This window comes from Rana temporaria, chromosome 5 (genome assembly GCF_905171775.1).
Source record: "Rana temporaria chromosome 5, aRanTem1.1, whole genome shotgun sequence".
In the NCBI taxonomy this organism is placed as follows: Eukaryota; Metazoa; Chordata; class Amphibia; order Anura; family Ranidae; genus Rana; species Rana temporaria.
In genome coordinates this window covers 242,998,102-243,015,112 of record NC_053493.1, presented here as the reverse complement: position 1 = coordinate 243,015,112, position 17,011 = coordinate 242,998,102, and the positions used below count along the sequence as shown (strand labels likewise).

Genomic DNA, 17,011 nt, shown 5'->3' with positions numbered 1-17,011 from the left:
GTTCATAGTCTGCGAAACCAGCTTGGAGAGTTCGCGGGGGCGGTTTAGGGCATTTGCGATGATGTTGAAGTGATTTTTTTTGGCCATAAAGATTTCTTTATGATATTTCTTTGTTATTGTCTTGTAAATGTTGTGGTTTTTGTCAGAGGAGCTCCTTTTCCAGGCAGCTTCTGCTCTTCTACGCTCTTGTTTTAGCAACGTCAGCTGGTCATTAAACCAGCTGGAGTTGTTTTTTCGGACGCAAGTTTTGCGTTTTTGGTGCCACCAAGTCAGCTGACTGTAATAGCGCCTTGTTGATGGCGTCAAGAGTTTCTGTGGCTGTTTGTTTTTGTTGAATTGTTTTTATTTTGTTCCCTGGTATTGTTTTGAAGAGTTCCAAGTGGAGTTTTTTTGTGATCTGGTCCAGTAAGTTGTCACCGGTTTAGTCGTTTTTTTTTTGGGCTGGCGTTGGTGGTGATTTTAAAATTAATGGCATGATGATCGGTCCATGGTAGCGGCTCAATTTCCTTGACGTCAATTTCCAAATCTTGTTTGAAAATGAGGTCGAGCGTATGACCTGAGGCATGAGTGGGGCCTTGTATTAGTTGCTGCAGACCTAATCCTTCCAGATGGTCGATGCAAGCGTCGGCGACGGGGTCCAACAAGGAGTTGGCCCAGAAGTTGAAATCCCCCAGCACCACAAGGTGTTTGATGCTTAGGGTGTATAAGAAGATGAATTCCGTCAGCGACGTGAGAAGGTGCGTTTTTGGGCCTGGTGGTCTATAACAAAGGAGAATATGTACCATGTCTTGAGTCATATCACAATAGCACTTGGGCACTCCGGCAGCCAGAATTCCTATCTCCTCAGCCCGGGACCCCCCTTTTGTCTGTAGTTAAGTGCCTTGGCACAGTGCCCGCACTCCTTCAGAAGAGATTTGGGTCCATTCCTTCTCTAGGGCATTTGGGCCATGGGGTCTCCTGGAGAGGGCATCGGCATCCTTATTCCCCACCCCCGGACGGTATTTCAGGCCGAAATTTAACCCTGAGAGTGCTGCTAACCACCGGTGTCCTGTTGCATCCATCTTGGCGGTGGTAAACAAGTAGGTGAGAGGATTGTTGTCGGTCCTCACTTCGAACTCAGCCCCATACAAGTAATCTCTCAGCTTGTCGACTACAGCCCACTTTAATGCTAGGAACTCAAGTTTATGAGTGGGTAGTTCTTCTCAGATGGGGTTAAGCTCCTGCTTACATAAGCCACTGGGCGTAGACTACCGTTGTGTTCCTGGTACAACACTCCTCCAGGGGCGGACTGACAACTCATGGGGCCCCCGGGCAATAGAAGATTATGGGGCCCCTCTGGCTTACAGATGGCCACCACGCCAGGAGGTAGTGCAGAGGCGGGCAGCTAAAATCTTGGGATATTCACATTAAAAGCATGTCATTTTCGGACATATCAGGGACAGATCTAAAAAAAACAGATTTTTACATACTGTCCCTGGTTTTACTGAGCCTGGCAACCCGGATGGGGCCCCCTAGTGGCATGGGGCCCTCGGGCAGTGCCCGAGTGACTTAATGGTCAGTCCGCCCCTGCACTCCTCCTAACCCTTCTCTACTGGCGTCCACATGCAGCTCATAAGGTTTCGAGGTGTCAGCATAGGCCAGAACAGGGGCAGTGGTCAAGTTTTTCTTAAGTTGTACAAATGCCTCCTCACATTCCGGAGTCCATTGACTGCAAATGGGCTCTTTAGGTTTTCGGGGACCTGGGTGAAGCTTCACTGGCTTTCCAGACCCAGAAGCATCATCTTCATCTTCAGTCTTCAGTAGCTCGTTTAGAGGTTTGGCGATCCCAGAAATGACCGCAGCTCAGTCACATCGGTGGGTCTGGGCCAAGAGGTAACTGCTTCCAATTTTTCTGGGTCTGTTAATATCCCTTCTGCGGAGACTATGTGCCCCTGGTAGTGTACAGACGACTGATAGAATTGGAATTTTTCTCTGGCCAGCTTCAAACCTTCATCGTGCAATCGCTTCAACACCTTCTCCAATCTCTGTTCGTGCTCTTCCAGAGTTTTTTCGAACACAATGACATCATCTAGGTATACCAATACTTCAATCAGATTTATATCGCCTACAGTTTTTTCCATCAACCTCTGGAAGGTGGCAGGGGCACCCAAGAGTCCCTGAGGCATACGGTTAAACTCAACGAAACGGGTGATGAAAGCCGTCTTCTTTTTAAACAAAGAAAAAAGGGAAAGGGGAAAGCCGTCTTCTCTCTATCTTCTGGGTGCATAGGGATCTGGTAATAACCACTCTTTAGGTCCGTGACACTGAACCACAGACCCTGACAGGCTCTGTAGTGCATCTTCAATCCAAGGGGTAGTGTACTGGTCAGGAATGGTCCGTTTTATTGAGGGTTCTGTTATTAATGCACAGCCCTAGGGAACCATTTTTTTTTCTCACCACTACTATGGGAGAAGCATAAGGACTCCTGGACTCCCGAATAGTTCCGGTCCTCTTCAACTCCGCAAGTTGCTCCCGGAGATCTTCCAAATCTGTCAGGGGAACCCTTCGGACCCGCTCCCTGAAAGGCTTGTCCTCTTTTAGTCAAATTCGATGGGTGGCGCTCTTGGCACATCAAACTCAGTTTTGGAGAAAATCTTCTGCCAGCTACTCAGTTGAGCTTCCATCCTTTCCTTTCATTCTGGTGGAAGTTCAGCGCCATCAGGCTGGCGACTCTTCTGCGGGTCCTCCATCTTCTTGTCCTCCATCTTCTTGTCATCCACCAAATCCAAAGGACTAACGGGGGTGGCCTGATGTACCCGACCCAATAGTACCCTGGCCGGCATCCGCACTGGGTTGGCGGTGGGGTTCCGGATATTGACGAACACCCATCCATGGTTTCTCTCCAGCACCTTCAAGGGGACCACCTCAGGTATCACTTCCAACCCCTCCGAGAATCCAGCCGGGTCAGGCTCAAGGACAAGAAACGGGCCTGGGCGAGACCAAGTAAGTTTTACTGAGGCAGGTCACTTCCCCTGGCTGTAGAGTTCTTATGGATTTCCCTAGTCGCCAGATTCTTCCCACTCCTTCTTTGGGGGCATTTCTCTCCTAGAACAGCGCACAACTCTGGGTTGAGGTCCTTAAGGGGTGTTTTTGCCGCCCCTTGTACAATTTTTCCTGGTGCCCCACTGGGTGTCAGGGTGCCAGAAGAGAGGGAAGGAGCTGCGCCAGAAGAAGAGGGGTCATCTGGTTCTTGCTCGGGTAGTATCATAGTTCTTTGCCATTGGTGGTCTTCACACTAGGTACTTTCAGGAAATCTGGAACTTTCCCTCGCCATTCACATAGGGCATAAGTGTGTAAACTAGTCTTGTCCACCTCCTAGTTGCATCACCCAAAACCTCCAACCTTGGGATACAGTTTCCAGGACTGAACATACTACTTTCTCATCCCAAACTTCTTCCCGTACTGCAATCACTAGGCCTTTCTCTAGCAGGATGCCTTTGCTCTTGCACCACTTGGCTGCAGTGACTGTCTCCATGACTGATCTTGATAAGGGCAGGGTTCAATTTTAGGGGACAATAAGTGATTTGAGAAGTAGAATCCCGGACGAGCCCCCACGTGTAGCGCTACCCCCGAAGGAGCCGCTGATTGATTTGGGTTCTACTCTCTATTGCCTCAGCTTACCACTGTCAACTAGCTCGAACCCTCCCTTGACACATCAGAAATCTGGTTAATGAGATATTGTGACCTCTGCTGGACTGGGGTCACAATAGCAGGCACACAATACACAGTGACAGTATAGCAATAAAATTACCTGCGGTTATGGACGGTCTCTACGGACGAGGAAAAATACACACCACGCAGTGAATATATTTAAATATAAGAGAGGTAAGTTTACTGTATAGAAACTTAAAGGCAAACATAAGTTTGAAACATACATACAACTAGCAAGTAATGACTTAATCTGACTCACAAGTGCCCTTGCAAGGTTTAGCAATTTATGTAAGCAAAAGAGATATTAAACATGAGAATGGTACCATTTATCTAAGCTAATGATAGGCAGTCTATGCTCGCGAGCGCCCCCTAGCGGGCAGTCCTACAGAACAGTTAATATATGCGTTGCGGCCGGTTGGTGCATGTTAAAATTGTAATCCACGGGTGGCAATCAGTGAAAGAAACTATGCAACAAACATTTGAGATAGCTGAACGTTGGTGGATTGACCGCTCGTCAGCGTCAACCACTTCTGCGTAACACTGGAACAGTTAACTGGGCCTCTAAGCTCCGGCTACGGGCTGAACACGTGTCTGTGGCCTGTGAGAAAGCACTAGGTGTCTGTACTAAACAGAGGGTCTGAAGTTGAGCATGTGCTCTCTCACCCGACAGGCCGATCCGCCTGAGTTCTCCTCAGAAAAGGGGCGCGCTGGCAAACACTGCTCCACGGCACAAAGGATCCCAGACAGGGGGGTGTGCTCCACTTTTTCAGTCGTCAGCTGGGCTGCCTCAATCCCCAGGAACACGGTCCGGATGATAGAGTCTTGCTTCCGTCTGGATGGCTTGTCTCTCGGTGGATAGGGCCAGGCTTCTGGCCTACAGCACAGCTTCACTCTGTCAGAGGAGAGAAGTGCAGGTCTCGAAAGAGCGAGATCAGCCCCTCCCTTTCCTTAAATAACCTCCCCCATCAGTCTATGCAGAGGTGTCACATGTTCCAGTAACACAGGGCATTGTGGGAAGTGTAGTCTGTTTCTCCTACGAGTCAATGGAGTCCATGTCTCCTGCTATTTGCAGTACCACAATGCATAGCTTACTTAAAGGTATCTTACATATTTACAAAATGTGGATAAAGTTCCAGCGGGGATGAGCTGTCGTAAGGCTCTGACAGGATGACCCCGCTACACATTCATAACATAAGAACGCATAGCATCAGAAAGGTATGTAAGAAACTCTTAGTGTTTGAAGCTGAATCCAATATGCGTAATAGTAGATCTTGCTTTTACTTGACATGTTTCGCGTACAGGACGCTTCATCAGGAGCATAGGAGTGGATCAATCGAATCTCGGAAAATACGTAGATCCAGCCACTGATAGTGGGATAGGGAGTGTACAACGCTTTATACCTAACCAGCCTCCTGGTCATGTGGTAGGTGCTCGTTTTGTGTAGCAGTCAAAAGATTAGGCTATAACACAAGCTGTTGGTAAACAGTGGAAAAGGATGGGCGTAAAGGCCCCGACCGAGATCCCTCTGGCACACCCTAGGCTTGAATAGGCTCCAAAACATAAGTTGCCAAATGGCCAAGCATTGAAGAGGAGGTAACCACCTCAGCACCGACAGGCAGAAAGGTAGTTCTGTCAATGGGTATGACGGTGTCTGATCGGTTGCAACAAAATCTGCCAGGGGGAGAAACCAGAGAGCGGAGGGGGTCAGTACACAGGCGCCGCAATCCTGTGTAGGCTACACCCCCATACCTCCTTTTAAATTTAAGGCGTATCGTGCGGAGGGCCAACCTGGGAGCTTTTTCAATGCCATATATATTGCAGAAACAAACTGTTGGTTGAGAAGAAAGGTCTGGGCAGTGGGATAGGCACCACCTGCAGGAAAAATAGAATACGGGGGCAACACATTCATCTTTAAAACACTGATTCGGCCCATCCACAAAAAGGCAGTTTGATCCCAGCTTTTCAGGTCTGCTCTTCTAGAGGAAAGTAACGGCACATAATTGCATGTGTAAAGCTGGGAGCAGCTCTTGGGTAAGTAAACCCCTAAGTATTTTAGCAAGGTTTGGCACCAGGTGAAGGAGAAAGACGCTTGCAACTGTGTTCATAATCCCGTAGGCATGTTCAGGCTCTCTGACTTACTATAGTTTATTTTAAAATTGGACAGCAAGTCCTTCAGCTCGGCCATGATATTAGGTAGCGAGATTAGGGGATCAGAGACATAAAATAAAACCTTGTCTGCTAAGGCAGATAGCTTATGTTCTGTCGGCCCATCCGTAAGGCCTTTGATGGCGCTGTTCAAGCAGATTTTATTAAGCAGTGGTTCGAGGGTTAAAGTGGATGTAAACCCAAAAATAAGAGAATAAGATTTCCTATCATCTGTACCCAGTCTTGCCACACAGTTAATCCAGCTCTGAGCAATCCACTTTTATTGTTCAGTGAAAATGAACAGACTTCCAGATAAAAACCTGTCTAAATAAAAAGTCCTTTCCGTCCCCTTGCTTTGAGTGACAGGGTTTTTACATATCTCAAGCACTAGCTTGGACACAGGCACATTCCTGGATGTGTATCATAATATGGGAGGTAATGTATGTCACTCGAAGCAAGGGGACGGAAAGGACTTTTTATTTAGACAGGTTTTTATCTGGAAGTCTGTTAATTTTAACTGAACAATAAAAGAGGATTGCTCAGAGCTGGATTAACTCTGTGTGGCAAGACTGGGCACAGATGATAGGAAATCTTATTCTCTACATTGTGACATCAAAAACAAAAAATTTTTTTGGGGTTTACATCCACTTTAAGGCAAAAATGAGGGGGGACAAAGGGCATCCCTGGCGCGCCCCGTTACGGATCGGGAATTCAGCCGACAATAGCCCATTCACCTTTACTTTGGTCATTCGGATAACTGCAGAGGGAGGATTTCCACAATGGCATATTGGGGCCTAGGCCAAGTCTGGTCAGCACTGTTCGCATGTAGGTTCAGTCTACCCTGTCGAATCCCTTCTCGGCATTCGTGGAAAGCAAGAGACAGGGATATGTCCCCCCTGGGATTCAGCCCAGTGTATCAACTGGAGTGTTCTATTAGCATTGTCCCTGGCCTCCCTCCCCGTGATGAACCCCTTTTGGTCGGGGTGTATAATCGACGGAAGGATAGGTTTGAGTCTATTGGCCAAAATTTTTGCTACTATTTTTATGTCGGTATTTAAAAGCGAGATAGGCCTGTAGTTCCCCGGTATGGTGTGATCCTTCCCCCTCCTTTGGGAGGACTGTGAAATGTGCCATCAGTGCCTCCCTGGGCATTGCGGTGTCAGAGGCTAAGGCATTGAAATAGGCACACATGGGGCTTGACAGTAGTGACGGAAATTTCTTGTATTAGGCATTCGTGAAGCCGTCAGTGCCGGGGCTTTTCCCCTTTGGGAGCTCTTTAAGTACTTTTTAACAATATAAAGATTATCCACAAAATATCTTTTTTTTTTTTTTTTTTTTTTTTTTTTTTGGATAAAGTTAGAGTTATGAACCCTGTAGGATTTATTTTTGTCTTGGAGATATTTTCCTTCACTTCCTGTCCCATAGCCAAAACAGTAAAAATCAAAAGTGAAAGATCCCTCGTTGTCACCGGCTTCTCAAGGTACTAGTGTCCCCATTGGAAGATATCCCCACTATTCCTGTTCTGGGGACAACCCAAAATTTTGGATGTTCTTTCACGTTTCACAATGGTAACCATTACAATTTAGAGTGAATTTCCCTAATAGGGGCACAGATGGCAATAAAAACCTTAGTCGTTATCTCTGTCTCTACTATATCTCAAAGGTTGTAAAGGAAAAATTAATCTTTACCTGCAGACATTCCTCTTTTCACTTCCTCATTGTTCGTTTTTGCTCAGAAGTTGCTCTATTTCTTCTCTGTTCTGTTCACTTCCTGCTTATGTGATTTTACTGACCACCGCGACGGGAGGCTTTACTGCGGTGGTCAGTAACGTGCTCACCCCCTCCTGGGAACTACATCTGTGCGGCAGGACGCTCTCTACGTGTTAGAGACCTCAAGGAGGTGTGAATTACTGGGCGTGCCGCAATTCATACTGGGAAATGTAGTTCTTACATGAACGAGCGATGCAAACCAGGAAGTGAATGAGAGAACAGAAACTAGAACGCCGGAGGTGATGTAGATACTCGTTTTTTAACTGACTCATTACACTATTCTGTCTGTCTACCTTGCAGACATTGATTTTAGGAAAACATTTTTTTTCCTTTACAACTACTTTAAAATATACTTTAACGTTTAATGGATAACTCAAAAATGTAATACATTCATTGACTGCAGGTCACTTTTGTAAGCATAACATCTTAACTCTGCCTTTTGTTTTATCATGCTTTGAAAGTTGATGTTACGTGCCTAATCTAAGAATATTCTTTATTTAAATACCTTCAGTCTCTGCAGTGTAGAGCAGCATGCTTGCAGACAATCGAGAAAAGCAAAAAAGAAAATAATTTTCATACCGGTTTGTCTTAAAGGCAGGATCTAGAACTCATTTTTATACTGTAGTAAAGTAATGCAGTCTCCAGGGAAACTGACAGCACCTGCATAAGTTTAGCAAAGCCCTAACAAATGTGCCGTCCATTTGCCCCCAGACAACAGCTATTGAAATCAGAATGTGCATCTAGAGGCACTGTGCTTTTTACTTGGTGCTGCTCTGTATACATACTGACCTCCACACTATGTATAGTGCAGTTTGTAGAGAGTCTGAATGTAAACAAAGACATTTTTACATGGGCCTAGGTCAGTGATGGCAGGTTATAAAGCACATGCAAAGAGGGAAAAAAAAGGCTAGGATGTTGTATTTGCAAAGCTGTTTGTTATCCTTGGTTGTAGTACACTGAACTACCCATTTCATGCCCTAACGTGGTCAGTTTTTAAGAGGAAAGCAGAGACTGGCAGGATCACCAGGTATTTCACACAAAGGAAGCAATAAAAGCGAACAGGATACTTTCTCATACACGTGCAGGGTACAGCAGACGCATATCAGGAATATGAAATGTTAGGTTAACATATTGTTTAATAAATGGGACCTGTAATAACACAATAAGTCTGCTGAAAATGGCTAGGCAGTGCAATATGGAGTAACCCAAGATTAACATCATTCAGTTTACTGAAGTCAAGTAATTGAATTATACGTTATTATTGGTTGCTATGAGTTATCACACTTTGCTTTCACACCTGGAGCGGGTTCCTTTGCCTATTGAGTACTTGTGTATGTGTATAATGAATATTTTAATGGTTTATCTTTTTCCAATTTCAGCAACAATCCGGCATCCAGTTTCATATCAAGCTTTTGTTGCCCAGATCCAAATATTTTGGTAGAGAGAGCTTATGTATGCACTATTACTGGATTCATAACACCAGCAAAAATAATGCAGTTGTTACAGCAGCTACGGTAAGGGTGATGTGCATGATTTCAGGGCCTCTTAAGACCTTTTCACTTAACAGCTTAGAAAGCCATCAAGTATAAAGTGCAGCTAGAGTTGTCACATACTCTGAAGGTTGGCTACACATTGGCCAGGGATTGCTCTGTGTGGAACTTTCCGCTACATAGGGAGACCTGGAAAAATGTGCCATTGATACATGGTTGTATGTGGTGTGGATTTGAATGTTGTTGGGGCTTTCTTTGTTCTCTCCACGGACTACCTGCTTTTTGTACATTAATGAATAGTTGACTTTGGCCTGTAATGCAAGTACATTTCCTTTTGTATTTTTTGTTGTAAAGCTAAAACACCTTTCAAAAAAAGTTGTTGCATACGCCTGCAACAATCTGCAGTCACTACAGCTACAGACACATTTTGGACTGAGCTCCAACACTTCCTAGTAGAGTCAAAGCCTTGAACTATAATGGGTTGTCTCTGTTGCAAATAGGTAGATGCATGAGACAAGATGGGGTGGGTATTTCATGTGCAGCACAACATATTTGAATTGCTTGTATAAATGTTTTTTTTCATACTTTTACTATTGATCCTTAAGGAAGATAGGCTTCCTGGAAACCACACTAAAAAGAATTTAAAATAAAAAACAAACTGGACTTATGTACATACAGTAGATGTAGCTATACTATTGAAAATAGATGTAACGTTAGGTGCAGTATGAGCATGAAACGGTAAAACATATTTGTATAAAAAGCATTGTTACTTTAAAGTAGCCATTTTTGTGGTGTGTGTTTTTTTTTTTTTTTTTTTTTTTTTTATGTTTGTATAAAAAAAATGTATACATACATAAAAAAAACTATTAGTGACATACAGCCCTAAAAATTAGCCGGCATGGACCACATATTCAGCACTACATAAAACAAAAAGCTTATATAAAATACATATACACAGGGAGATTACATGACCATAACAGCATTACACCCATAAAAGCATCAAGTTAAGTGATCAACTAGCATTAGGTCCAAGAAGCCTATCCGGTACAGCTAGACATAGGTCCCAGAGTTTCTCATACTTGCCCAAACACCCCTTATGTTGGTAAATTATCTTTTCAATCCTAATTGTATTACCTACAGCAGTAATCCACTCCTTAACCATGGGAGTGCTCTCCGACTTCCAATCTGACCTCAATATTTTGTGAGCCAAAAATAGGGCTCGAACAATAGCCTCTTTGGTGTGATCCTCCATGTCAAATTAATCTAAGTTTAGAGTATCCACCACTTCCCTCCCAATATGAGTGCCGTTTTGGGCACCTCCGCAATAAGTGAATCAAATCACCATGGTCAGTGTAGATAATAGTCCCATAGTGTCAAATCTATGAGGGGTATAGTACACTCTCATAAGGATATAGACCTGCGTCTGTCTCTTAGACACATTTAGGGAGCAAGTGGTTACGGCCTGGAGAGTGTCCTCCCATTGGTCTCCATGGAGCTGGCCAACATCCTTCTCACACTTGGCTAATACTCATAGGGGGTGTTTTTTCCAGAAATGTCTGAAGTAGCATAGCATTGTGATATGAAACCCTTAGGGGTTATGGCCTCTTTAACCAAATTAACTAGGGGTGTTGGAGACACAGACCAGTCAGAAGTTATACTCTGAGCCGCTATGGCATGCTGTAATTGCATGTAATAGTACCGCATAGAAGGCCACATGGTTCCTGCAAAGCCTCAAAGGAGAGCAGAACTCCATTATAGAAAATTTGCAGCAGATACACAATGCCATACCTCTTCCATATTGCACCATGTTGAAGTTTGGCTAATTCAAGGTAGATGCCAATTTACCAAATGGGTCTAAAAACTCTGCCTGCCACGCCCAAATCTACCTGGCTTTATTTCATACTTTCTGGATTAGAATATATGTTGGGAAGGTTTTAAACGTGGCTTACCAAAAGTCTCTGCTTCCAGACCCACTGGGATGTAGCCACCCCTTACTGTGTATAGCATTACTGCTTCAGAAGAGCTATGCCCTGTACCCCCTTGATCCACACTCCCATTTAATGTACCTATCGGGTGCTGCAGTTGCAAAGCCAGGTAGTGCAACCAGGGATTCAGCAACGCCAAACCAACCTCATATTCGGGGCATTGTAGATGTTCTAGTTTTATTCTTGGGGGATGATTTTTTCAGATTGGAGTACGATATATGGTATTGACAGTCCTTAAAGTCTTTTAAAGGAACCATCACTGGGGAATTATGAAGGAAATACAGCAGCTGGGGCATGAGTCACCTTGATGAAATTCACCATGCTGCCACCAACAAAGAGTATTCCAAATTTTTATGCGATCACAAAATCTTTGTAGGAGTGGGGAAATATTAAATTGTCCAAAATTTCAGATACAGGGAGTCACCCAAACCCCTAAGTACTTGAAGGCAATGATAATCGGTATGGAACGTGCTGAGTCTTCAGGACTTTCCCCATCACTGAGCAATAACACTGGTTTTGTTCAATTAATCTTAAGCCCTGAGTACTTGCAAAATGTTGTGATGGTAGCCATAGTCTCCCTCAGAAGCGTCTGTATCTCCAAGCAGAATCATCTGCATATAGCGTTGCTTTTTCCTGTCTTATTACCATAGCAAAAACCAGTGATACCTGGGTTGTCTCTGATCTGAATAGCCAGCCATTCTATAGCAAACAGCAGGGGCGACACGGGTGACCCCTACCGTGTGGCTGCCTGAGGATGACAGTACAGTAAGCGGACCTAGGAGATGTATGTCTCTCCAAAACCAAATCGTCTAAGGGCCTCCCATAAATACACCCGTTCAATGCTAGCAAAGGCCTTCATGGCATCTAGTGATGATAGAGCTCTATGGCCTATATTATCAGCAAGTGATTGCATATTTAGAAAAAGCCTTCTCAAATTGCCTGCGGTAGATTTATTTGGAAAAAACCCAGCTTGATCTGAATGTACAATGGATGTAATGACCCAGTTTAGCCTAAGTGCCAGTATCTTTGCTATGTGTTTACCATCACAGTGCAGCAGTGAGATGGGTCTATAAGGACCTGGATCTACCAGGTCTTTACCAGGTTTTAAAATATAGATAATGTTCGCTTTAGACAGTGGTGTTTTGTTTTTAACCACTTACTTACTGGGCACTTAACCACTTCCTGCCGGCCATACAGCCGCAGTGTGAATCCCAATTGCTGGGAGGCAATATATACGGCCTCCAGCCACTGAGGCACCCGCGATCGACGGTTACACAGGCAAGGACGTGGATCTGTGTGTAAACGCACAGATCCATGTCCTGTCAGGGAGAGAGGAGACCGATGCTGTGTCCCTTGTACATAGGTACACAGATCGGTCACCTCCCCCAGTCAGTCCCTTCCCCCTACAGTTAGAACATTCACTAGGCTACACATTTAACCCCTTCCTCGCCCCCTAGTGTTAACCCCTTCCCTGCCAGTCACATTTATACAGTAATTGGTGCATATTTATAGCACTGATCGCTGTATAAATGTGAATGGTGCCATAAATGTGTCCGCCATAATGTCGCAGTCCCAATAAAAATCGCAGATCGCCGCCATTACTAGTAAAAAAAAAATATAAAAAAAAATAATTCTGTCCCTATTTTGTAGGCGCTATACATTTTGCTCAAACCAGTCGCTTATTGCGATTTTTTTTTATTTTTTTACCAAAAATATGTAGAAGAACACGTATCGGCCTAAACAGAGAAAAAATATAAAAAAATTGGGATATTGATTATAGCAACAGGAAAAAAAATATATATTTTTTTTTTTTTCAAAATTGTCCTTTTTTTGTTTATAGCGCAAAAAATAAAAACAGCAGAAGTGATCAAATGCCACCAAAAGAAAGCTCTATTTGTGGCGGGAAAAGGACGTCAGTTTTGTTTGGGAGCCACGTCGCACGACTGCGCAATTGTCAGTTAAAGCGACGCCGTGCCGGAAGCTGACATTTCGCCTGGGCAGGAGGGGGGTATATGTGCCCAGTAAGAAAGTGGCTAAACCCCCTCTCCTGCTCAGACCAATTTTCAGCGCTGATGCACTTTACATGACAATTGCGCGGTCATCGGCGTGAGGAGAAAAAATTGTCGATTTACTGGCTCCGTTTACATTGGCCGACAGCTGATCACGTGGTAAGGGGTCGGGATCGACCCCTTACTCCGATCCAGCTAGTCTCATAGACTGGCCGATCACAGAGCTGATTGACGCCCTCCCGGCAAAGTAGGTCCACGCTGTAGCTGTCATTCGGCTATATCGCGGATTTAAAGCGGTTAAACGGTTAATTTATTAAGACATTAGTAATGTTTCAGGAAATTACAATCTTGGTAATTCTTTCTTTACTTAACACCTTGGCACGCGCCGCCTCTCAGACGTTTAAGAGTTCTAAAAAAACAGGAGGCAAGTTTTGGCATTAGACTTGCAGTGTGCAAAACAATAGTTTTGGAGACTTCAACTTGAGAGGATGATAATTTCATGGAAAGAATAAAAGCCAATTCAGTAGATATTATATTAATGGTTTCCCAGCAGGTCTTGTACTACAAGTAGCTGTGCACTTCATTGCCTTTTCAAAAGTCTACCAAATATATTGAACTCATTGTACTTTTAAGTTAATGGTCTTTAGTTCAAGAAAAGTTAGAATATTTAAATACAACAGAACGATAAAATTTAAAGAAATGTTTTTCAGAAATTTATTTCACTAGTTTTAATTTACACTGTATTTATTTCTATTCCAGAGAATATTTTGATGAACTAAAATTAAGTCAATGGGCATCCCTTATGGTGAATGGATTTGCAGACAGTCCTGTATCTTGGAAAGAAAGTGAACATGGATTTTTTAAAGGTGGTGAAAATTTGTACAGTTTTATTGTCTTTAACAATGAAGACTACTGGCTACACATGGCTGTTGGGACACACGATGGCTGCCCACCATAATTATCATTTGTTGATGGCAACTTTAACATTGGTGCTTCTCTGTTTAATCACTGCTGTCAGATGATTTGGAATCCTACGTGAAATTCAAGGGAGTTCTTTTATTCATCACAAAGACTGGAAACTTACAATATCAGAATTGTATGCAGCATGATCTGCTGTTGAAGCGGCCTGAACATAGTTTCTGTTGCACTCTGTGAGTGTTGTGTGGGTGGAATTCAGTCTATGTAAATAATGTGGCGAGTTAAAGGAGTTGAGGATAGACTGAATGCGAACATACAGATAGGTCGAAAACAGTAAAAACCGAATTTACACTTCAGATTTATGATTGAATTATTTTAGAAAATACATAATTTTTGTAACAAAATTGCGACTACAGATTTGTGTGTAACCCTGAAAATAAAGGGTGCATGTTTTGCACATACTGTTCTTGTTCATGGTCATGTCATGATAGAAATGTCACATGTAAGATTGCTAAGTGAAAACTTATAGTGATAGATAAGTCACTAGTTAAAGGGTTAGCCCATCCAAAGGTATTTCAATGAGTTATCCTGAGGGCTTCTTATATCCCTCGGTGGCTCTGTTGGTGGGATATCTGCATTGGCGTTCCTGGGTATGCACACCCGCTGTGTCCATTTTGATGGGTCCCATGTAACCTGTTGATTTATTTCATATTATGGACAATGCAAGAGGATGTTGCTGGAGCAGATAAAGGCCAGTTGGAACACCCAAATAGAGAAAAAAATAGGAGCGAGAGATTACTGTTGCAGGATGACAGACATGATGGCAAGCAATCTAAGCAGGGTAAAGCATATCAAGTCACATAATTGGTGGCACTTGGAGGAATAAAATTCAGCTTAAAAACTTTGGAAAATTAGCACTCTTTGACCATGAGTTGTAGATTAAGCACACAACATCTGCATTGAAGGGAGAATTTTGCCAGATTCTGGTGCTCAGTGACTAGTGACTACATGGAGAATTGGAAGTTTTTTTTAAATCTTTGATCATGATCTGCAAAAGCTCTGCCTGTGTAAATCCAGACTGTATGACTTGGAGCCTAAACGGAGCTACAATAAAAAGTAACATTTCAAATAGATTGGGGAAAAAGATATGGATGAAACTCATGGATGTGGGGTTAGTTCTCACCTATGCCTGGTACTTCCAGGGTTCTCTGAGAACATTGTTGTTTAGTGGATCCCTGGGCACAGAGGAGAATATATCAAACTTGGATCAGCTGTGCATGGCAACCAGCCAGCTTCTATGTTTCATTTTCAAAGCTTAACTGAACAAGCTGAAGATGGAAGCTGCATTGGTTGCCATACACAGCTGCTCCAGATTCTGTCTGCTCCAGTTTTAATAAATTTCCCACGTTGTAGGAAGGTGCCCATAAGGCAATGAATAATAAAGATGTCTGTCCTCTGATACTCTGTAGTAGATAATTTGGGGTTAATTTACTAAAGAAAAATAAGATGTCCTCTTTGCAAAGGAACTTTCCACAGAGCTTGGCTAATATGATAGAATTTCACTTTGAAAAGAGTAATCGTGTGCAAGGAAAATAAGAAAAAGTAATGTACATAGAATACAGATTTAAAACTATTTAAGAACTTACCCCAAACCATTAAAATGTCTCCCACATAGACTGTTGAGTTTGCAAGGGAATTTTCCCCAGAGCTTAGTGAATGTGGTCAAGCTCTGCTGACTTCCATTATCCCATCATGTGCGGGCAAATTTTTTTTTATACATAAAAAGTTTATATATTTTATCATAAGTTTATGCAACACTTTACATATTGTACGTTCACATCTGTCTTTGCCCTCAAACAGCTTGCAATCAATTTTCCCTACTTTACATGCAGGGGGTGGAGTTTCTTTACTGTCCTGATCTCAACCCAATAGAACAGTCCTATAGGATCAGTGGCAGCTGGTGCTAAATTTTTTATGGGGGGGGCGGCAGCAGCAAACAAACAAACCCCCACCCAGGTTCCCCCTCACCCCTCTACAGTCACGGCGCCACAGCTTCTGCTGGCCAACCCGAATCCGCCGCCGGTCTTGATTGGCCAGGAGGAGAAACCGGAAGACAATGGCGAATATTGATTCGCTAGTGTAACAAGTGGGTGGGTTTGGGGCACAGTGCCTCAGGCTCTCATGTGGCTTGAAAAAAATAAAATTTAGAAACCTAGGCGTCCGTTGTGTGGCATGCATCCCCACATACAAACTAGGGGGCGGCGCCCCTTATGGACTGGCCGCTCCTGTTTGGGGTGAATTAAAGCAGAGACTGCAAGCCAGGCTTTCTTGTAAAACATCAGTGCCTAACCTCACAAATGCTTTCTGAATGAATGATCTGGCCGTGTGAGGCTCTGTTATTTTCAAATTGTGACAGCTGGTGCGGAGAGAAGATCCCTGACCCACTGTCACAATTAGAAGGGGAATCTGGGAGAGGATGCAGGAGTGGGAACATGTAACATGTTCCCAAAGGAGAACTTATCCTTTAAGTGAATACAGGAAATCTGCAGAATACTAACGTTAAAGCGGTGCTTCACGATCTCAGTCAACATATCTCCTATTTTACTTGTTTTTAAGCTCTTTTTTTTTTTTTTTTTTTTACACATTTCTTCAGTTACTTCCTGGGTTTTTAGGCCTATGCAAATGATGTCATACATCCCAGGAGTCTTCAGGAGGGGAGGAGGGTTTTCTCAGCACCCCTGGCTGCATGCCTGAGCTAAAAGCAGATGGGTTCCAAGAAGTAAATCCTACATGAATCGTCTGCCCTTGCTTAGGATGGGCATGGCCAAAGTGTTTGCGGGGTGTTTTTCAAAGTGGTTCTTGTCAAAATAAATCATGGCGACACGAAGGGATGAGCGAGTTTGCTCTGAATATTAAAAATGTATTAACCACTTTCCCACCGGACCATTTGTCAGCCTTAAGACCAGAGGTGTTTTTACAATTTTCCACTGCGCTGCTTTAACTGG

General features: G+C 43.6%; 1 protein-coding gene across 1 annotated transcript in view; it reads left to right on the top strand.

Annotated features, from left to right (window-relative positions):
- Window positions 1-14,472, top strand: part of RPP40 (ribonuclease P/MRP subunit p40) — a 44,671-nt gene extending 30,199 nt beyond the window's left edge. Inside the window, exons 7-8 of the mRNA XM_040353656.1 lie at window positions 8,984-9,118; window positions 13,848-14,472. Of these exons, the coding sequence (XP_040209590.1) occupies window positions 8,984-9,118; window positions 13,848-14,046 (334 nt within the window). The 3' untranslated portion in view covers window positions 14,047-14,472. The remainder of the gene's footprint in view (window positions 1-8,983; window positions 9,119-13,847) is intronic.
- The last annotated feature ends 2,539 nt before the right edge of the window (window positions 14,473-17,011 follow it).